At 43.8% G+C, this 22,463-nt stretch overlaps 2 protein-coding genes across 2 annotated transcripts; one reads left to right on the top strand and one right to left on the bottom strand.

The window, feature by feature from the left end:
• Window positions 1–638: 638 nt before the first annotated feature.
• Window positions 639–16,907, top strand: gcc2 (GRIP and coiled-coil domain containing 2). The gene is made up of 24 exons (XM_079732639.1): window positions 639–803; window positions 1,017–1,079; window positions 1,194–1,278; window positions 1,380–1,456; window positions 1,583–1,687; window positions 2,329–2,767; window positions 2,943–4,900; window positions 5,085–5,148; window positions 5,298–5,398; window positions 5,498–5,596; window positions 6,164–6,283; window positions 7,218–7,382; window positions 7,756–7,860; window positions 8,449–8,611; window positions 8,971–9,071; window positions 9,298–9,375; window positions 9,976–10,113; window positions 10,798–10,919; window positions 11,991–12,167; window positions 12,520–12,728; window positions 13,854–14,072; window positions 14,211–14,350; window positions 15,871–16,072; window positions 16,163–16,907. Exons 1-24 carry the CDS (start codon window positions 798–800, stop codon window positions 16,234–16,236), a joined length of 5,010 nt encoding a protein of 1,669 aa, XP_079588765.1. The 5' UTR covers window positions 639–797; the 3' UTR covers window positions 16,237–16,907.
• LOC307073001 (transmembrane protein 223-like) lies at window positions 14,433–15,729 on the bottom strand. The gene has a single exon (XM_079732640.1). The coding sequence runs from the start codon at window positions 15,356–15,358 to the stop codon at window positions 14,522–14,524; it is 837 nt and encodes a 278-aa protein (XP_079588766.1). The 5' UTR covers window positions 15,359–15,729; the 3' UTR covers window positions 14,433–14,521.
• Window positions 16,908–22,463: the final 5,556 nt, after the last annotated feature.

The following is a 22,463-nucleotide window of genomic DNA, read 5'->3' as shown; positions in this document are numbered from 1 at the left end:
AACAGCATCAAACCCACTAGGGGCTCAACAAATGTACACATGGGAGAGGCTTTGATGGATGACTGTGTTTTATTGAGGCAGGGTCAACAGTTTGATGCTAGAGAGCATGATGGAATAGACATGAATCTCCTCCAGAAAAGGGTGTCATCGGAGCAACCCGTCTGATCCGAAAACCACGGAAGGTGGATACAGAGTGAAGTGGAACCAAATAAAACACAAGTGTCAAAATGAGAGGCAGTTTACTGAAGGGCCTTATGCTTCAGGCTCAATACAGACACTTTCATATACACAGTATATGGCAGATTTAACATGAAGCACAGCCATTTGCAAGGGGTAAATTCTGATTGTATGTCCACATAATCGTGGGATAAGAGCAATGTGTCTCTTCTAACTATTGTAATTAATTATATTTGGGGGAAACTTATTTGTATTGATTTTATTTTCTGCTGATGCTGAATGAACGATGTATTGATAAGTGAACGTTTGTGTTTTCCGATTTTTTTATCTAATATATATATATTTCTAAAGAAGTGCAACAGCCTATAGGGCCAGCGGAGCACAGCCAATGAGAGTGTCTCAAGAAAGCATGGGACGACGTACGACATAGCTGACGTCATCTGGTCTGACGATTGCGGAAATCCATCGCTCGGTACCGGAATCAAAACAGTGGAGACGATATACCATTAATTCCAAAAAAGAGCACGACATTTTAATGATATTCGAAATTATTTCAACGCAACACCCCTTTAACTTCTAGGAGGGTCCATACACAGAAGGTCAACACTTGATCCGTCGAGATGGAGGTACGATGTCGTCGATTAATTTAGTTCTAGGTTTGACAATTTAAATGATGAATGTGTAACATCACTTGCTTGTGTGTGGTATTCTATTATTTTCGCCATCTTCATGCAATATCAATTCATTCCATGGAGATAATGAAAAGACATGGCTCATGTGGCTAATTTCTCACGTCCAGTACTGCCTATAAACCCTTCAATATTAATGTGCTGCAACAGGAACCCGGTGGCACTGGGTCCCAGTCTGTGGCTTCGCCTCCAGCAGGTGCATCGAAGTCAAAGGTGCTGTGCATAACATACCTCTGCGTTTCTTCCTTGTTCAATAAAGATGTTTCAAATATGTTTCCTTTCATTGATGTTCATCTGTTTATGTCTACCATTATTTAAAACCCCTAGTTGGACACACTGTCCAAAGATGACCTTATCAAGTTTGCCAAAAAGCAAATCGCAGCCATGCAGAAAATGAAGACCAAATGTACAGGTTTGTAGCCATATATTTGGATTATATGTAAATGTGCTCAGTAATTTGGCAGACAGATTACAAGTTAATATAACACTCCCTCTCTCCTCTTTTATATTAAGATTTGGAGAAAGAAGTTGAAACATTCAAACAATCAAAAGCCAGCAGCAGCAATGCAGTCGACCCCAATTTATTGCAGGTTTCTGCTAAATTATTATTGCTTCTCTTCAGTTGACATTAATACAACATCCCTACTGACTTTTGTGTTTGTGCAAATGTATTTGTGTGGCCGTACACACTGACATGCATGTTTTATGTGTACCAGGAGCTGACAGAGAGAATGGAGGCATTACTGTTGGAAAAGGCAGAGTGTCAACAAAGACTGGTGTTGTCTTGCAAGGATCTTGAAAGGACAAAAAAGCAGACAAAGGTGAGAAGAAACCCAAATATTGAGGCAGATTCCTTAGAAGAAAACAATGTACGCATTTTTTTAGAATGTCATTGTAGCCTACAAGCTACACTCAATGGCCACTTTATAGACAAGTTTCACAATAGGGAAAAACACAGGTGTAGCTCATAACATTAGGGGTCCGTTTGTTTAGGTTATATAGGGCAACAGTATAGAATTATATATTTACCCTGCTGGTACGAAGACAGACAGAAATAAAACCGACCTAATGTTAAAATGACACGAACAGGAAGTTACTTTGTCCTTCTGTTGGTGACGATTAAGTAAACATACAAAGGTTTATTTCACGTTCTAATGGCTAATGGCTGAAAAACAACTAAACCTAGACCAGGGGTGCCAACACCTTTTTCCTACAATATTTACTTTGTTGACTGAGCTGCTTAGATGATCAACCAAGCAAGCCTTTGGTTAAGCTGTCAATATGGGAAGGCTCATTTCTGTACCCCTAGGGCCGGGAGTACTTGGAAAATCTCTATAAAAGCACTTATACATTTGTACCTAAAATAGTAACCACTGAGTGTATATATTCATATAAAGCATACATCTTAAAAACATATATCTGATATCTACCTCTGCATCAAATATTTTGATATTATGTTCAGGATGATTTGGACCAACTTCAAGGACAACTTGACTCTCAAAAAGAAGACCATCAGAGACAAATCGAGACCTTACAGGGAAGCATCGAGGAACTCAACGAAAACCATCAGAAGGAAGTAGCACAGCTTCAGAACCTGCTCACAGACTACTACAAACCAAACTGTTCCGACTCCTCATGTCCCTCGGAGGTAGTGCAGCCTTGTCTACAAGATCAACTAAAGACCCTTGTGGCCGAAATGGAGGCCGCCCACCATTCACAGAAACATTTCCAAAAGGAGCTATCACTGGCACATCAGGACGTGGAGAACCTCAGAGAGGAGCTGACCCAGCAAGGTGCACGACATCAGGAGGAGATGAAGGCTCTGGAGGAGGACTGCGAGATGGAGAGGGAGCGGCTCCTTCTGCTCCATGACGAGCTGACCGAGCAGCTGGCTTTAAAAGGTAAGCCGGCACTTCACACTGTGTGCATTGTTCAGGAGTGTAAACATGTTGTAATACGTGGACACAGCCTCTCGTTTTCATCGACCAGATACTTTGTCGTCATTGTATGATGTTGACATAGCCTCTCAGTTACACCTACCAGGTTGTTTGTTGACACAGAAAACATTTGTTTTAGACACATACCTGCAGGATGTCCAAGAGGAAGATGAGGAGCCGATACGAGGTTCAGGGATCGCCAGGATGCTGGAACTGTCTGGCTGCAGTCAGGCGGAATCCGATGTCGCAGAGGGGGAGGCAACAGACGTCTGCAGATTGAAAGGTGTCCTCGAAGATGTCCAGGCCCAGAACACAATGCTGCATGATGAGCTGACATTGTTGACAAACTTGAAGGGCGAGCTTGAAATGGAGCTGGAGAGGGTTAGGGAGGAATTTCAGGCAGAGAAGGAGGAGTTGGAGTTCAAAATCGACGAGCTCCAAATGACAAGAGAGAGTGTGCACATTGAACAAAACACAACCTCAGAAGACTTGAACTCGGAAGTAGTTCCTGGCTCTGGCATTCATGAAACAGTGAAGGGATTGGAGACCAATAACACAACCGAAGTACTTGATGGTCACAGCCTCCCTTCTGCCTCTGAAGTGCAATTATACGCTAGCCTTGCTAGACCAGAAGACCAAAAGTCGTTGAGTTTAGAAGATCTTAACCAGGAAGCACAAGAAAAACAACACAACAGAATTGAAGAACTTGAGGCTAAGTTGGAAGCCTTGAGTCATGAAAGAAACACAGCCATTGATGAATATGTCCAAATCAAGGACATTCTGCAAGGATTGGAAAATAAGTTGGGTCAGAGGACGGCTAATTTTGTTGCCCAGTATGAGACCATGAAAGAACAGGGTGCCAAGGCAGTACAGGATCTCCAATGTCAGATCGAAGAACTCCAGCAAGAAAAGACCATCCTGGTGGTGTCGTCCAGAGAAGCTACAGAAGACAACGAGAGCCTCAAGAAAAGTCTGAATGAATTGCAGATACGGCTTGAAGAACAGCTAGTTACCAAGCAGCCCATGGAGGACTGTGTGGTCCCACCCCAGGACTCTGTTTTAGAAGAGACAAGGCTAGCCTTGGAGCTTAAGGAGTCGCTTGAGGAGCTGACCAAACAGAATGAGGTTATCGTTGTTCAGCTTCAGGCAAAGGACAATGAGGTCCATGAGCTCCGAAAGATCGTCGGGGACCTGACGGCAAAGCGCGACGGGTTGCAGTCCCAAGTCCAGATGCTCGAGGAGCAGCTAGACATGTTTGTCACGGAGCGGACAAAGGAGATCCAGTGGATTCAAGAGGAGAAGGAGAATAAGCTAGAGAGTTTGAGTGTGGAGAAGGAGAGCCTTGGGAAGGCTAAGGATGCTGAGATTGAACATCTGACGGAGGAAAAAGCCAAGATAGAGGTGAACCTGAAAGCAGAGCTCATGGAGAGACAAGAGATGTTGTCCTCCCTTGAGCTGGCTGTCCGAGGCTTCTCCGCAGAAAGGGACAATCTCAAATGCAAACTTGAGAAAGCATCCTCTGCCCTTTCCTGTGCTCAAGACGAGCGGAACCTTTTGGACTCAGAACTGACTGCGCTCAAGTCAGAGCTGGAGCAGAAGGAAGCCGATCTGCAGGCCAGGCTGCAGTCACTGGCTGAGGAGGCGGAACAAAGCCGGGCAGCAATGACGGTTCTGCAGGAGAGCCATGCAGAGGCGTCCAGACACTCTGCTGAACGGGAACAAGAGCTCCAGAACCGCATCGAAGAACTAGAGCGGGAACAAAGCATGGCGATGAAGACCGATGAAGCCAGGGGAGAAGACGGGTTGAAGGAATCTCGGGAGGGGCTCCAGATTCGCATTGAGGACCTGGAGAAGGAGAGGGACATGTTGAAGAGCAACCTGGTGGAGGTGGTGAGGGACACCGAGGGACTCCAGAAGGATCTAGAGGAGATGAAGTATGCCAATGAGAAGATGAGCGAAGAGAACCAGAAACTGTATGCCCATATCTCAGACGAAGCCATAGAGGACATGAATACACAGAGAAGAAAACTGGAAGAACAACTTGAAGAAAAGAATTGCCTCGTCACTAAGCTGTGCGAGGATATGGCTGCCTTGAAGGTGCGTGAGTGGATCATTTAAGAATTAGTATAACAGGTTTCAATTGGCACATTCTAATAATTGTATTACATAATTAGCTTCCTAATTTCAGGAATGTATTCCATTTATAATTCCCAGCCTGATGTGCAGAGAGACGTTTACTGATGTTTTTGCTTTTTAACATTTCTCCTATTCACTACGCTAGGAATCTGCTGCCCAATCAACTTCTTGTGAAGAAAATGTAGCCAGTCACTTTGCTGAGAAAATAGGTATGGAGTGTAATCACTGTGTATCACTTAATCTTGGTCCCCTCACCCAGCAAGAAATGCTGGTGTGACTCCTACTAGCCTAATCTGAGTAATGCATTAAGTCTGCTTTACGTTTTGTTTTCTACACCCTGCCACACATCGACACTCAGCCCTCCTGGAAACTGAGGCCAAAGAGAAGAATGAGAAAATGAACAAGATAAAGGCAGTGGCCATCAAAGCAAAAAAGGAACTGGACACTAGTAAGAAAGAGGTACGGTTGTCACAAAAGTACTCGCGATTTCCACAGAATCTGCAAATTGTTTTGCCATCTAAAATCCATGGGCTCTCCCTTTTTTAATGGTCTTTCTAGGTCAGCACCCTTAAGGAGGAAGTGGAGTTGCTGAAGGCTGAGCGAGATAAAGTGAGCAGCTCCATGAAGGATGTCATCCACACCGCTGAGAGCTACAATGTAAGGCAAAGTGTCCATTTCTGACCATGTATCCTTTGGTTTATCTTTGCACAATATACAATAAACGTATGTTCAACAAAACCCTCTCTCGAGCCAAACATCTTTCTGTGATTTACGTGCAGAAATGTCATAACTACTACTATTAAATTCCTACTGTCTGTTAACATGTTCATCTTTTTCGATTTAATATTTATAATGATTAAGGTTTTATTCAAGTAACAATTACATACTCTGTAACCCTAACGACCATATCAATAACATATGTCTTTGTGTAGGAGCGACCCTAGTTCTTCAAAAAGTAAATGGGCTATAACACATTGTATTGATGTTCCATGTACTATTGGACTCTTAATCAGTGTCCCCGAGACAACACTGTTGGCCTCCATTTAGGATGAAACCACTCTCTTGTATCAAATGTGCATTTTGCTCGCAGCCTAAATGGAGCGGCTGTCAAATCTACTGTGACGTATAGTGTTTTCCTACACTGCTGCTCAGCCAGCCTTCAAATCAATGGTGTACGTGTGTGTGTGTGTGTGTGTGTGTGTGTGTGTGTGTGTGTGTGTCTAGAACGTGCAGATTGATCACGATAGGCTGACGGAGCAACTGGATAAGGAGCGGGAGAAGGCGGAGGGGGCAGAGAGACGGATGGCAGAGCTCACCAAGCAGCTCGATGCTGCTGTATCACAGGTAGGGCCCTGCCTACACCGTGCCCTTACGGGTACACAGGTTTTCATCCCCTTCCGTGATATAGAATCCTGTCCACATCACCACACACAAGCTTTGGAAAGATTTTCCCTCCACAGGAGAACATTAAAACAACCAAATACGCTCTATGGGCCTGCCCGGCCAGTGGTTCAGCGATGATCTGGCCTATTAACAAGTCAAACACCACCGAAGAAGACTTATTAATAAAGCAGAACAACAGTTGGATCTGACTGCATGTGCATTGTGATTGTTTGCATGCCGAACTAGCTGTGCCCATGGCCCATAGCATAGAGACTGAGATTTCACCTGTGATTTATCTCCCTGCTTTGTTTACCTCCCATGATGGTGTCTGTGGAGCACGGCTCGCACTGGCAGCAACGCCGTAGCTCTTTAGCAGTCGTTTCTCTACTGTCTGCTGATATACAGTTGGTTATTTATCTTTGGACACCCTTTAGCGAGCCGTGCATGGCACAACGATGGCCTCAAATAGACCATTAAATGAGTCTGGGGAGGCGTCCACATTTAATTGACTCTTCTTCCCGTCCCCTGTTTTCCCCCTAATGAGTGGTAGAAGGAAGTTATTTGTTTTTCCATCTGTTACTGTGCTGTCACAGAGACTGAGCTTAATGCTCGTTATTGGTCTCTAGGGGGCGCGGACTGTTTACACATTATGGTTTCATGTTTCGCATGGATGACAGATTTGTGTGTGTGTGTTTCTGCGCGTGTGTCTGTGTGTCGTGTATATGTGTGTAATGTGTGTGTGGTGTTCATTTTTAAGCGCACACAAGTTTCCTCTATTTGCATTGTATGTATTGGTTGTCCAAATTGAAGTGTGTGTACATCGGTAAGCCCAGCTGTAGAATAATCCTGGTCTGCTGCTGTTCAAATCTTTTTGGAACCCTCCACCCACGTGCAGAACGCCACAGTGAGCAGTGAGAAGGAGGACCTCCTGGCCGCCGTGCTCACCTGGAGGAACACGGTGAAGCAACTGGAGGCGCTCGTCAAGGAGGCCGGCCAACAGCGAGAGGGCCTAGAGGCGGAGCTGCTCGCCGAGAGGCTGATGAAGGAACAGAAGGTCAAGGTAAAGGAAAGAAATGGAGGGACAACGTTTGAGGAAACTTCTGTGTGATAGGATGAGCTGTTGTATAAGTGTGTCAATGGATCGCAACGGATCGGTGCAAATTGCAGTCCCCCACCGCCGGAGAGGAGTTAAGACCTGTAAGTTGAAGAAGATAATTGAGTAATGGCATGTATTTAACCAGGATTACCATTCTTCAGCTGTATCTGTTGCGAGGTAGCTCTCCCGTAGGGTTGTGAGACCGTCCTTGTACTCAGGTTTGCGTTACGCAATAAATGGTCTGACGTTCAAAAACCTCCCTACCAAAACACTGTATTCCCTGAATCAAACTGTGTGTGTGTGTGTGTGTGTGTGTGTGTGTCTCGTGAACTTTCAGGAGCTGTTGTCTGCCACTTCTAAATCAGAGGAGCTGACAGCTGAGCTTGGCAGGCTGCAGCAGCTGTCTCAGCAGACTGCTCATGAGCTGCAGCAACTACGCAAGGTGTGCAGGCACACACACACACATGCATGCCTACCCACCCAGACACACACAAAGAATTTTTACAAGCACCAACAGAGACTATTTCACCAGCGTCCTCTGAAGCATACACCCAACGCAATAATGAATCAGCCACTCAAGACACACAAGACCCTGGGGCAGAGAACAGTCAGGCAGGTGCACTTGTCCCCCGTACTGGCTTACGGCAGGGGACCACTGTAATGGCAGGCCTCTAGCTATGATCACCATTTAGAAAGGAGGATGGAGCCATTCTAGCCCATAGCACTGAAGTTCCTACTTTCCATTAGTGGTTTGCCATCTATATATAGCCATCTGGATGGCGACTTGTCGACTGAACAGAAATCGGCGCATACATTTTCCATTGACGCAGATATTTTCAAAGAAAACACTGATCTGCCCTCAACCTCTCTTATCCCTGTTTTGTTTAGCCACATCAAGCCTGTACACAACGTTCACTCGCTATAATTTCCTTTATATGAGCATGAATGGAATTGGCCATTGCCATTAGCTTCTATTATATGGTATTGTACCTCAATACATAGGCATGTGTGTGTTTTCCTGTCCATGCAGGAGGCACAGCAGAACTCTCTGCTGGGTATGGAGATGGCGGACTATGAACGACTGGTCAAGGAGCTCAACATTAAAGTCTCCCAGGGAGAGAGTGACATCGCTCAGCTGAAGGCGCAAATAGCCACTCACGTCCAATCAGAAGAAAGCTTCAAGCAGCAAATAGGTGTTGACTTCATCCCTTCACTCATTAACACGTATTAGACTTTGTTTGTTTTTTTTGCATTTGAAGACGATACCTTTTTTTTAAAGGAAAATGGATTTAGATATCCCCCTATAATCACAATATCCATGAGTGGCAATTTACAATGAATGCCTTACATTCACCCACTCACACGCCTGTCTGCGGTATTCATACCGTGCACCATGCACGGTCTTCGGGAGCAGTTTGAGCAGGTTTGGAATCTTGCTCAAGGGTACCTGGACAGATTAACGCAACAAGGAGCCATGATCAGCTGTGAAACAAGTTGCTGATTTCCTCTTATAGTGAGAAATACATCAAAGTAAAACGTGTGTGTCATGCAGAGGACTTGAAGTCCCAGGTGCGGCAGCGGGAGGAGAAGACCTCCAAGATGAAGCAGCTGCTGGTGAAAACCAAGAAGGATTTAGCCGAAGCTAAGAATCAGGTTTGCATTGAGGTTTTTTTTTTGCATTGCCTCTAATCCTCAGAAAAGTCTAAAAGACCTTCCATTAGGAATGCAAACTAATTATCTTTTATTGTGTAACAGTATTGCCATATTAATGTTAATATTAAAGTGCATGTACAATGAATGAATGTGTAATGAAGTTCCCTTGCCTGGGACGTGCATTATATAACCGTATGTGCCTTTTGCGCACTTGTCGGTTTCTTAGAATGCATCCTCCATGATGCTCCAGGCATCATTAAAAGGAGAGCTGGAGAATAACCAGCAGCAGCTGGAGTGTTGTAAGGTAAATCACCCCATTCACTTTTGTTTCAAATCCAAAACATGGCCAGGCTTTTTGGATCTTTTATGTATTGTTTTCTTATGGCTTGTGAAATGTGGAGGGCACAGTGTACATATATGTTGTGGCAGACATGTAAGGGTGATGGCTGTGTATAACAGGGTTTCATCACTTTATAGTTCATATTAATTCATATTTTATGCTAATTTCCGTGTACAGATTAATTTTGCTTATGTTCCTGACCATATTTTTCTCCATCTTATCAGTCTTATTTTATTAATATTCTCTATTCTTACCATAATGTTTCAATCTTTAAGCAGACCGTCAGTGACTGTAGTTATTTCTCTCAGGATTAATGAAGTATGCTGAATCTAATCAATCAAAGTAAATGTTGTGTCTCTTTTTAGAGAGAATTGAACAAGTAGTGTACGATGCATTAGCTGAATGCTCGTAACAAGACGCATACTTACGTTATTTGAGGAGAGCTGCAGTGGCACCATACATAAAAAACCCTGGAAGCAGTGATACTCTAGCCTGTCAACACAACATGCTGACAATGAGGCTCTCTGTTGAATGGTGGCCTGTGTACCCACATGTCGTGTTTAGATTGAGGTGAGTGAGTTGATGGCAGAGCGACATCGCCTTCAGGAGCAGCTACGGTGTGCGACGGAGCAGAATCTGAGGACAGCCAGCTCTCTGCAACAACGCATTACCAACCTCCAGCAGGAGTGTGAAGTGTCTAAGGTGCGTGTACGACACACACACACTTATATTGTTTGTGCACACATCGTATTGACGCAGGACAATCCATCAAGCGTGCTATTATCGGAGTGCACCTTCTCTCCATCACTCCTACATCGTCCTCGCTTTATTGTGTTTACTTTTCCTGTTCCTCCAGTTTCATTGGCGCAAATTCTCATCTCCCCCCCCCCCCCCCCCATACCTCCTATTACCTCCCCATCTCTTCAGTCCACATGTATCATTATTTTCATTTTATACCTAATTTTATATTGTACATTTTACATCTAGTGATTTTAGATCATCCAGCCCTAGCTATTATTATTATTAAAAAAAAAAAAATTAATATAAAAATATTAAATATAAAATATAAAATAAAAATAAGTGAATACTTATAAACACTATGAGGTTAGATCTAGCTGCAATTAAGAATCATAATTCAGGGCAGAGCTTGGCACAACACGAGCCACACTGGCACATTGCAAACCACTTCTAAACCATTACTTAATTAAGTGCTCAAGAACCTTTCTTGGAGTCAGCATGGGCTTGTCCAATAGTAATGAAAAAGGGGGATTTAGAGCTTTACTTCAAGGAATTAGGAATAGACGGCAAACATTTTGGCTTCTCTCTGGAAATTTATTTTAATGAGAACCTTGTTTATCCTATTGTCTCTTTGCTTATTATTTTCAGGCGGAGCTTGTCTTAACAACAGGGGACTTTGAGAGTTATAAAGTGCGTGTCCACAACGTGCTTAAACAGCAGAAGAATAAGGCTACTTTGCAGAGTGACAGCGAACCTGTCAAATTGGAAAGGTAAGGCCGACAGAGATTTCAAACTGAACTGTTTAGGGAGCTGTTAACATTGCTAGAGCGAGACGGAGTGCAAATCTTTTATGATGTGCAATTAAATCACAAAAAATGATAGAAATCTCAAATGATTGGTTCATAGACAGACCCTGTCTATGAACAGACCCCTTTGACCCTTGCTGGTTTGTTATGGCACGGCATTTTGACAACTGAATAAGGTGGTTCGGCCAGTGCTCCTAGAATAAATGTTGCAAAATATTGCAATGCCATTTGTTCTCTGCTGTAGCATGCCATGTACTGGAACCTGTGCTCATGCTTTGGCACGTTTTTTCAATTGCTGACTTATCTTGCCTTTAAAACGCCAAACGACTACGTTCAGCTACAGAGCCCTCATTCATATTCAATAGTCTCCCAAATACACACGGTGACAGGGGGCAGCATTGCGACCGGAAAAACAAATCTTCCAAGCAAAAGAAAACTGCACCACAGAACCACCATTTTGCCTTCGTCATTGAATAGATTTGACGGCCACATTTGACAGACTACTACACAGTGTAGTACTATTGAGACTATAAAGCTAATATTCCTTGTTTTCTTCATTAATGTATTTTAAAACTTTTTTAAATCATTGTACACATACAACAGTTGTATAGTTGTTATGTGATACATTGTGAGTGTGCTATATTTTACACTCCTATTGATAAAGAACGTATCCATAAATTTAAAATACAAGTCAAATAATAACAGGCTGGCTATAATGAGGGCCATCTGACCTCGGATCCAGCAGTACTAACATGTTAAGCAGAACGTTTGGGTGGAGACGGTTCTGAGCCTTGGAATCCAAAAACTGAAGTTGCAGAGTTACGCCTTGTTTTGTGTTTCGTTGCAGAGATATTCTACCGAAGAGAAACTGATGGTAGACAAAGCCTTCAGTAGGGGATTTTATTTCTAAAGTGGTCAGTCCACACAGTGTTGATTTATATGAAACGAGAGAAAGAGAAACGCCCCATTTACCCAGATTTGAGGTCGTTTTTTGTTAGACATGGGGGTATCCTCATTGTTTTGGTGCTCTTGCAGGGAGCAGCTTTCCTCTCAGGTGGAGCAGCTTCGGGCCCGGCTGACCGAGAGCCAGCAGAGCCTGCAGGGCTGCACTGCTGAGCTGCAGCAACTCCAGCACGAACATGACACCCTGCTGGAGCGTCACAACAAGATGCTCCAGGAGACGGTCGCCAAGGAGGCGGAGCTCCGCGAGCGGTGAGGGAGCGAAGGCTAAATGAAACGGCGTCACAAGGGTCGCACTTGACTGCATTTAGCTCCACACAAGTGGGAGTGGTTTCATCGGGGCACATACCGTCGACGTAGATATGCCACTTCAAGTTACATTTAGAAACAGCTTGAATATGATTTAATGGGGGGGGGGGAGGGGTTGCTGTCTTGGTGCCCCCTCAAATTAATCTTAAAATTGTCGTATACATCGTATCCCATGGTGCACGGTGTTGAAAATGTGAGCGCTACAAACACTCAATACAATGTATCCGGTGCTTTACATGTTATTTTCCCATAGTCAGTCGAGATATTAAAATAAATCGGTGAAAATCTCTTTCAGGCTACTTTCTGTGCAATCCGAGAACATGTCCCTGCGTACGGAACAAGCCCAGGGCCAAGCAGAGCTGCAGGCCCAGGCGGAGGCCCAGAGAATGGCTTTCCGAGAGCAGGTAAGGCACCTGCAGGACGAACACCGGTCCACCGTGGAGACCCTGCACGCCCAGCTGAGCCGGCTGGAGGAGCAGCTCTTCACCTTACAGAGCCAGAGCGGTAAGAAGCAGCTGTTGTTGTATTGGCAATATCGTGGCAATAATCAAATACTCACCAGTCAATCTTATGACACAATGGAATTATATGAGGAGATGATTGCAATTATTTAAGATGTAGAAGTATTTTGTACAAACAGAATAACGCATTTTAATTGTAATGGGCATTCAATAAAATGTTATAAAATTGTAATGCATTACGGTGTACAGTAGTATTGGGAGTTAGTTGACCTTGAACCGATCTATAAATGTATTATAGATATTATCTGTGAGAATTTGTGTGAATGCTTTTTCTCTCCCGGGAATCAATAACCTGGGAGGTTATTATGGCTAGGCTGGAGGAGGGTAGTCTGGTTCTGGTCCCATCTGTTGTGGTTTGTCTGGCTATTGGGAAAATGCAATATAATAACACAGAGTGGCAGGCAGAGGGAGTTGGCGTCCTGTTGAAGAAATGTAGTTGCATGAAAGCATTTGAAAGTCATGAAGAAGAATTGGTTTAAAAGGACGGGGGTTGCTTTCATGGTAGCAACACCCTAAGGTCTTTCATCACCTCCCACACAGCTAATGTCTGGCGCTCATCAGAGCAAAACCAAGCAGAAAACCACACAGTAGAAATTCCAACAGGGGGTATGTTGTTTAGTCTAGCATTCTGTCTAGACACAATCAGTCTAGACTTATCAGGTGTGAGGAAGGGAACTGTTCTTGTCCCATACCTCGCAAAGCACGTTTATAGCTGTGCACTATATGACTATTATGATATAATAGTCATATATCGTTTTTAATGACATACATAGCTCACCCCTAGGCATTTGGAGATTGTATTAGTGCAACCCTGTTTCATAGATAGTTTCATGCTACCATTGTATGTCTGCCCATTCCGCACCAGTCGCACGCCTAACCATCTCTTTTAGAGGGATCCTGCTGGATTTTGGGAGCTTTTGAAATTTGGCCTGTACCAGCTTTCACTTGACGTGATACACTTGTTCACTGCCATTATCTGGATACTCGGAACCCAAAAGTACTAGATTGTAACATTTGGATTAGGCTTATCTCTAGTGCCATCACTTAGTCACTATCTTTATTTCATTCCAGTCTGTCTCATACCACAAATGTTTACCCTTCCTCTCAGGTTCTCCGTCCACCCAATCCAGCCGGAGGCCCCGAATGTCTGACCTCCAGCGCAGGAACCCTGACCTGAGTCATGGTGGGGCAGGGAGCATAGACCTCCAGACCACAGCCCGGGAGGAGGGCGAGGGCATGGAAACCGCGGAGACAGAGATCCCCCTCCAGCCACATCCTCCCCTGCCTTCTTTAGAGCTGCTTCTCGGCTCCCCAGACCCTAAACAAGGTGTGCACACGTGTTTTAGGACTGATGTCCACGACACTAATGCTTAGTAACGACATTATAGTTCAATTCTCATTCATATAATTTTGACTACATAGCAGTTACTCAACTGTTCCTCTACAATATCTGTTTTGCTGCCAGAACCATTTGTATGGACCGTGGAGCCTACCAAGCAAGAGTTGAGCCAACAGCTGACCACAGCAGCACGCAGTATGGAGCATATGAACAGCCTGCTGCACGAAACGGAAGCCACCAATGCAGTCCTCATGGAGCAAGTTACAGTATGTATAAATACAAGTCAGAAAAACTCAGGACTGCAACATCAATTCACCATCATTGGAATTTATTTGAAACAGTCACATTTTCCCCCTTACAATTGATTCCACAGATCATAAACACAATTGGTTTCATGACGAATTGTTTGACATTATCTTTCGTAACCAATTGCTCAATTAGAGTGGTCGATATGCCCCAACGGTTACATCAAACAATTGAGCATTGTTTATTGTCCCTTCTTTGTCCAAAAGAAAGTAGAATATATTGTCCTTAATCTTGAGTGGAATAAACGAGGGGGACTCGTTCCTGTGGGCGTGGCAGGCGACGCGGGACAGAGGCACGGTTATTTGCCGACCTTTGTCAGGTCCCAGGGGGGACTGGGTCGCCACTGTTACCATCTTGCCTCCTTGGTGTAAAATCACCCGACTCACAGAACGGCGACAAAACAGGACGCCAAGTCCTATGATGCCCGCTCCCACCGCAAGACACCCTCCTGTAAACCCGTATCTCCAAACACTTCTTCCTAAATTGATATCGAAGCTCCAAAACCCGGCAAGGCCCGTGGTGGTAACTTTGCGTTGTTCTTTTAAAGAGCTTTCGTTTCTTAGACCAGTGTAAGCGAAATGTGCAAGGTAGGTCCAGAAGAGAGTCTGAGCGCCGCAGAAGGTCGCCAGGAGGCGTACGAAGCGGGTTCGGTCGTGATGGAACAGAACGACGTCTCTGGAGATCTTGGTTGATGTGCAATAGCAGCGACCGGGTCGGGTTAATTCCCTGCTGTATTTTGGACAGCGCAGTCCGGACAGTACATGTGGCAACTCGATCCCGATCAGGCATTCAATACGACTATAGACGTCCTTCGTTTGGTTTGTTGATAGATTCTTTGGCGACAACGGCTTACTTTGCGGGATTTCCCTCAGTACTTTGGCGACAGTTTGTTGAATACTTGGCAGTCGAACCCGAGCTTGGATCGAATTCCATTGATTCGACTTACGAAATAAACGAAAGAATCCCATCCTTCGCTGTGAACGGCTTGAAACGAAGACGCTTCTTTATTCAGCAATTGCGAACTTGTATTTCCTGACACCTTACGAACAGGGCGCCGCCATACTTTATTTTTGTTGCCGCGTCATGACCTACAGGGAGCGAGATGGTCCAGAAAACCTAGTGGCCTCGATCTAAGCAACGTTTTCAAAAAAAATAATAGTAATTGTATAGATGCACACATGCTTACGGCCAAACCATATCAAAAGTACACTTTTTTACAGTTGTTTGTACATAATTTTATTATTTTACTTTTACAGCCAACTGTAAATGAATTTATTTGTTGATAATAAGCAGTATCGTAAAAATATTCTAGAAGTTAGAGACATCCGAGGTCCTCAACATCCACCCACCTTACTTAAGCAAACAACCCCCCCCTTCTACTTATATACATACAACAGAACATCTTAACAATGGCAACAATTGTCTCATAGTTGCTGTTTAATGCAGCGGATAAAACTAATGTGTATCTGTCGCTCCCTAGCTGCTCAAGAGCGAACTGCGGCGCTTGGAGCGTAACCTGGAGAGGGACAAGAGCGTGTCGAACATGGAGTACCTTAAGAATGTGTTGCTGCAGTTCATCTTCTTGAACTCTGGTAACGAACGACAAGCCCTGCTACCGGTCATACACACCATGCTGCAGCTCAGCCCTGAGGAGAAGAGCAGGCTGGCAGCAATAGCACAGGGTACGCTTATTTTACCCATCTATGCACAATGCCATTCTGTTTGTGTTTTTGCTCACATGCTATTTCGTCTCTTCTTTTCGCTGTTGACAGGTCAGCCAGACGTATCGGGGTCCAGGGGCGCTGGATGGTCTTCGTATCTCCACAGCTGGTCTGGAATCAGATAGATACTTATTTATCACACTTGAGCAAAACATAATAGGGTGGGAAAATGTAATCAGGAACATACTACTAGATCTGGAAATCATACTGGTGATGTGTCATGTTAATGTCCACTTGTATATACATGCATATAAAACTAACTTCCTGACAGTAGTTATTTATAGCCCAGGTCAAGTCATCACATATTTGGGTCGACATGACCAAAATTATGGCATTGCAAAAGGAATCAGTGCGATTTACTTTATTTCATATTTGTGCATTTTCTTTAAGTGGCAACTCATCTCAGAGCCAGCTAGCATTTATGCTTAGGTTGTGCTGCTACATCGGTATGTGGAAGAATCATAATAATATATATTTTATAAATCATCACTGTATGTGAGCCCGAGACCAGTATAGCCTCACAATACCCATAACACAATTTAGTTTGTTAAAGATGCCTGATGAATGTTAAACCAAATGTTGAAGTGATGGGCATGCTCTTTGAGGCATTCTGTAATGTGAACCTTACTTTTATTATTTAAGTGTTTTATATGTGTGGAAATATGGTAATACAATTATTTTATATATTTTGGGTTATGGGTCCAGTATTGTCATGTAATGTTAAAAGATTGTTTCATTTTGGGAAATTCATGGCTGTTAACATCAAATAAATAGATGTCACGTGTGGTCATTATTACCCACATTGTTACTTTTTATTTATTGGTAAGCAGTGTTTGTTGTTTGTTGTTTGGTTGCTACAGTTTTTGATAATATTTGTTTATGCGTCCCCACTACCGCCTCTAGACGCCAACAAAGTATAGGCTATAGATTCCTCTCAATCATTTTGTGTGTGAAAGTTGTGAGCATAGGCCTAGAAATAAAACAGGAATTCAGGGTGATCATTATTACAATAAATGGTTATATCACACAAAACAACAAATAAAATAAACAAATGTATTTGCAGTATCAATTGAAAATAGGAAACAATACAAATGGGTAATCAAGTTAAAATGGATATTTTACAAACTTCATCTTGGAAGGGAGGTCATTTCAGCCGTAAAATGCAAGACTGCTTGGCTCGATTGAGAGAACTTGTGTTCATAATTTGGCAAAAATAATTAGGAAGTTAACTCCATAGGCTATTCTAAATGTATACTACTGGGGAATGGTATACAATAATAATAGCTAAATGTGTGAGGGTTTGCTAATATGTGCAAGAAATTACATATTTGTATTGGAATTTGTTGCACGTTTATAAAAAGATGAATCAGTGTTGCCTTACAGAATATAGCCTACATACAGACACTAAAGAGCCTTCTGTAAATTTGACATATTACGATTAACCGGATAAAGGTTAATCATTGTAACCTTTCATTATTGTAATGAATTGACATCCTTTTCTTTATGTGAAATGCAATACCTGGCAATAATCATGTTTTTTTCCAAGATACGTCCTCAATATGTGCTCTCCAGCTTACTTTATCGGCTATTTGAACGATGCATCTAACATGATGACAACATTTTCTGTTTGTCCTTTAATATCCATAGCATTAATGGCCGTAAGCCGCTTTCTACTGTTACACAACTTGGCTGGTCTTAAATAAAGTGAGATGGATCAGGAGCTGGGGCGAGTGTTTCCTAGCGGACGGTGTCAAGGCTGCACATTATCAATACTGATGCTTGGTGGCGTTGCAAATCTCCGTCTTGGGCTTGTTCTGCTGGAAGTGGTACGCCTTCGTCGATCCAGATGGATTATCTTGTGTATCTGTGCCAGCATAGACATCATAATAGCCACATCTTTTTTAATCGGTCAAACTATTTATTTATTTTTGTTCCAATCAGATAAACTCCTGAGCAGGTTCTTAATATGGTCAAAAATGTTAAGATCTGTGTGCAGAGGGTTTCTTTATGGGTTTGAGAAATATTACACATTAAGGTAACCCAAGGAAGGAAGCGGACGCAGGGACGCTGATTGGAACCTGGAGGCTGACGGAGAAGAAGGCAGCAAACTTTGTGAATGAACATTGACCGCGAACGGTGTGAGTGGACGTGCCGTGTGTCCGGACCGGTACAACTCAAGACTCCTCTCTGTGTTTCTCTATTGGAGGAAACCCCACTGTGCCTCTTCCTGTCCTGAGAGGAAAGGAGGGGCAGAGCTGTGTCGGCAGATAGGAAGAGATGAACGCTCACGGTGAAGGAACTGTCGCGACAGGAGAGGCCGGGCAGCGATGGCAGTTTGTCTAAACACAGCCTTGGGTAAGAACTCCTCCTTCCCTCATATACATATAGAGTACGGATTTAAATAAGGTGTGTGTGTGTGTGTGTGTGTGTGTGTGTGTGTGTGTGTGTGTGTGTGTGTGTGTGTGAGACAACCGCAACAGATTATGTTGGTTGTTTACCACTGACTGAGAATATATTGGCGTTTGCTTCAAAGAAGGGAAACTAGATTGTCAGTCTTAGCACTTTGCCTCTACAGCATCCATAGCGATACCTGCTGTGCAAATAACAACCAATTTAACTTTGATTCCTCAGACCCACAAATAAAAAAATAGATATTAAGTAAGCATTTATATATGTTGTCTCATACCCAAAGCCTTATAAGCGGATTCTATTTTTTAACACAATATTGTGGTTCTCAAAACCTCTGGAAAGACAAACCTGGTAAACCCAAACGAGTAGTGCGGGGGAATTGGCAATGTCTAGAGGAGGCCAACATCCTTGGGATCTTCAACTCACACCTCTGGTGGAGCTTGTCTGGCATCCCTGTGGAGGTTGGGGGTATTGAGCCAGAGTGGGCAGTATTAAAAACCTCCATTGCTGAAGCTTCGGCGATGAGCTGTGGCCTCAAGGTCTTAGGTGCCTCAAAGGGCGGTAACACTTGGACACCAAGGTGGACACCGGTGGTCAGGAAAGCCGTCCGACTGAAGAAGGAGGACTTCCGGAATATGTTATTCCAGAGGACTTTTGAGGCAGTTGCAGGGTACCGACAAGCTTGAAGGGCCGCTGCCATGTCGGAGGCTAAGCAGCGGGTGTGGGTGAAGTTTGGAGAGGCCATGGAGAAGGACTTTCGGTTGACATAAGTGTCTCTGGAAAACCATCCGGCACCTCAGGAGGGGGAAAACGGCGAACCACCCAAGCTGTGTAGAGTAAGGATGGCTCTCTGTTGACCTCAACTGAGGAGATAGTCGAACGCTGGAAGGAACACCTTGAGGAACTCCAGAATCAGACTAACACGCCCTCTATGGTGGAGGCAGAGCTTGAGGCTGATGGGCTTTCGTCGTCAATTTTCCTTGTGGAAGTCACAGAGGTAGTCAAACAACTCCACAGTGGCAAAGCCCCATGGATTGATGAGATCCAGACAGAAATGCTAAAAACTCTGGGTGTTGAGGGGCTGTCTTGGTTGACCCGCCTTTTCAACATTGCGTGGGAGTCAGTACAGTGCCAAATGAGTGGCAAAACAGAGTGGTGATTCCCCTGTTCAAAAAGGGGGACCAGAGAGTGTGTGCCAATTACAGGGGTATCACACTACTCAGCCTCCCTGGTAAAGTCTACTCCAAGGTGCTGGAAAGGAGTGTTCGGCCGATAGTTGAACCTCAGATTGAAGAGGAACAATGTGGTTTATCCCCCGGACTTTGAACTACGTACCAGCTCTTCACTCTCGCATGGATCCTGGAGGGGGCCTGGGAGTATGCCCATCAGGTCTAAATGTGTTTTGTGGATCTGGAGATGGCGTATGACTGGGTCCCCCGGATGATACTGTGGGATGGGCTGCGGGAGTATGGGGTGAGGGGGTCACTCCTCGGGGTCATCCAATCTCTGTACTCTCGAAGCGAGAGCTGTGTCCGCGTTCTCGGCAGCAAGTCAGTTCCCGGTGGGTGTTGGCCTCCGCCAGGGCTGCACTTTGTCACCAATCCTGTTTGGAATATTCATGATAAAGATAAGAAAGTATACTATAAAGTCCTCAGGGGGGGGGGATTCATCTTGGGCTGCAGTCACTGCATCACAAACTTGCTACATACCACATAAAATATACACAGAGACAAATTGAACATGCTTCACTGCATCATCAACAACAAAGACAATCACAAAAAACATAGCTTTAGTTCAGCAGACTGCTGTGTACAAGAACAGCAATCAGGGATACAATTGGCTAAGTCCAATAAATTAAATAAATACTAGGTAAAAAAAAGTCATTAGTTACTGTTTAGCATTATAATTGCAGCTGGCATGAATGAGTTTTTGAAAAAGTTTGACCTGCATTTTGGTTATAATAAAACGTCTACCTGAGGGTAGCAACTCTATTTCCTGATTCAGTATGTGGGTTGGATCATCCAGAATCGTATGTGCCTCCCTGACCACAGAATTTTGATACACCAAGTGTATGAAGTACTGTTCTTGGTGGCCTACAATTTAAGGTATTACCATACCAGTTTTGCATACTATAGCGTATCACACTCTGAAATCATTTGAAAAAACAAAAACAGGAGTTTGTTGTTGACACCATACAGTCTAAGCCTTCTTACAAAGTTCATGCTCTGTTGGAGCCTAGTGCAAAGACTTTCAACATGAGTGTGCCAGGTAAGAGAGCAGTCAATAGAAACCCAGATACTTAAATGACGTAACCTGACGTAGTGGTATGTTGTCAATAAGTACAGGATTAGGTTCACAGATTGATGTTGCGTCAAATATAATTTCCTGTTTTAGTGACGTTAACGACCAAATGGTGAGCATCACACCAGTCTACAAACCGTTTAATTCCAGAATGCATTGGCTTTAGCGCATCATCGTGACCAAAAGAGAGCTGATCCGGAGGCAAAGCTCTCTTTCTACCGGTCGATCTTCGTTCCTATCCTCACCCATGGTCATGAAGGATGGGGGATGACCGAAAGGACGAGATCGCGGGTGCAAGCGGGCAAAATGGGTTTTCTCGGGCGGGTGGCTGGCGTCTCCCTTAGGGATAGAGTGAGAAGCTCAGCCATACGTGAGGAACTTGGATTAAAGCCGCTGCTCCTCTGCTTGGAAAGGAGACAGTTGAGGTGGTCCGGGTATCTGATAAGGATGCCCACTGGGCCCCCTGCTAGAGCTGCTGCCCCCACGACCCGACCCCGGATAAGCGGTTTTGAGGATGAGGAGAATTTAGGGCAATACCGGTAACTCTCCTTTCCACAGGAAAGATTGTGAACCTTGGTTGTTTACTGTGGTTTGACCATTTCACACCAATGGAAAGGCTGTGAAAACGTTGAGGCTATAGAGATACTAGAAGAAGACTTACTGTAGAATCCACTGACTTTAAAACACAAACCTTGTTCATCCCTCTTGTTCATCCCACTGATATTTTGTACATCCGCTTTCATTCAGTCAACCTTCCTTCTAACTGCTTGCTAGGGCTTTCCCATAGTTTTGTGAGACTAGGTGGAGAGATTATATGGCCTAAGTATGACCTTCTCCCTTGTTTCACAAAGACTGTGTGTGTGTGTGTGTGTGTGTGTGTGTGTGTGTGGGTGTGTGTGTGCTCCATTCAGTGATTCAGTGGTAACAACTGTTTAGCCTGTTCCACCTGCACCACCAAGTACTTTCTCGAGTAAGCGTTAACATTACGATCTGTTGCGTTCTGCCACATCCTCATCAATATGCTTTCTCATTGTGCTTATCCTTCTCCCCTCCATCTCTTCTCTTCATGTGCTTTTTGCTTCTCTTAACATATTCTCTTTCAACTCCCTTTTCATGCCGGGTTCTGGCAGAGATACTTTTGTAGAGGTGGATCTGAAACCAGTATGTAAGGGCTGCTATGGTTGGATGCCGGAAGACATGAGATACCTGTTAAGGAACAAGCACCACAAAAAAAATATTCATCCCCATTTACCTTTTAATTATTTTACTATCCATCTCTGCTTGATTCCACGTGCTTTGGTTAGTCTCAATCTTTATTTTTTCTATTAATTCCACGTTGATTGTTGTAATGTCATTATTTTTGCCTTTTATATTCTGAAGGAAATGGACTAATCACTTTAATTTTGACTTTGACAAAGGAGAATAGTATTATATAACAAGTTAATTACTTGTACTATAATTTACAGTTATAGTTTGGTGAAATACTTTCAAACATAATAACAGCAGAGCAGAGCTTCGATAGAGATACTGCGTCACTGCAAGATTTTCAAGAATTGAATTACATCTCTTTGTATCACAATTTCTTCTCATTTGTAAACAGGGGCATAGGCCTATTCCCTATATCTTCTATGTAACCCTGGAT

The sequence above is a fragment of the Pollachius pollachius genome, assembly GCF_949987615.1.
Source record: "Pollachius pollachius genome assembly, chromosome: 3".
NCBI classification, from domain to species: domain Eukaryota; kingdom Metazoa; phylum Chordata; class Actinopteri; order Gadiformes; family Gadidae; genus Pollachius; species Pollachius pollachius.
Note: the sequence above shows the minus strand (reverse complement) of the source record. Positions and strands in the feature narration are given on the sequence as shown.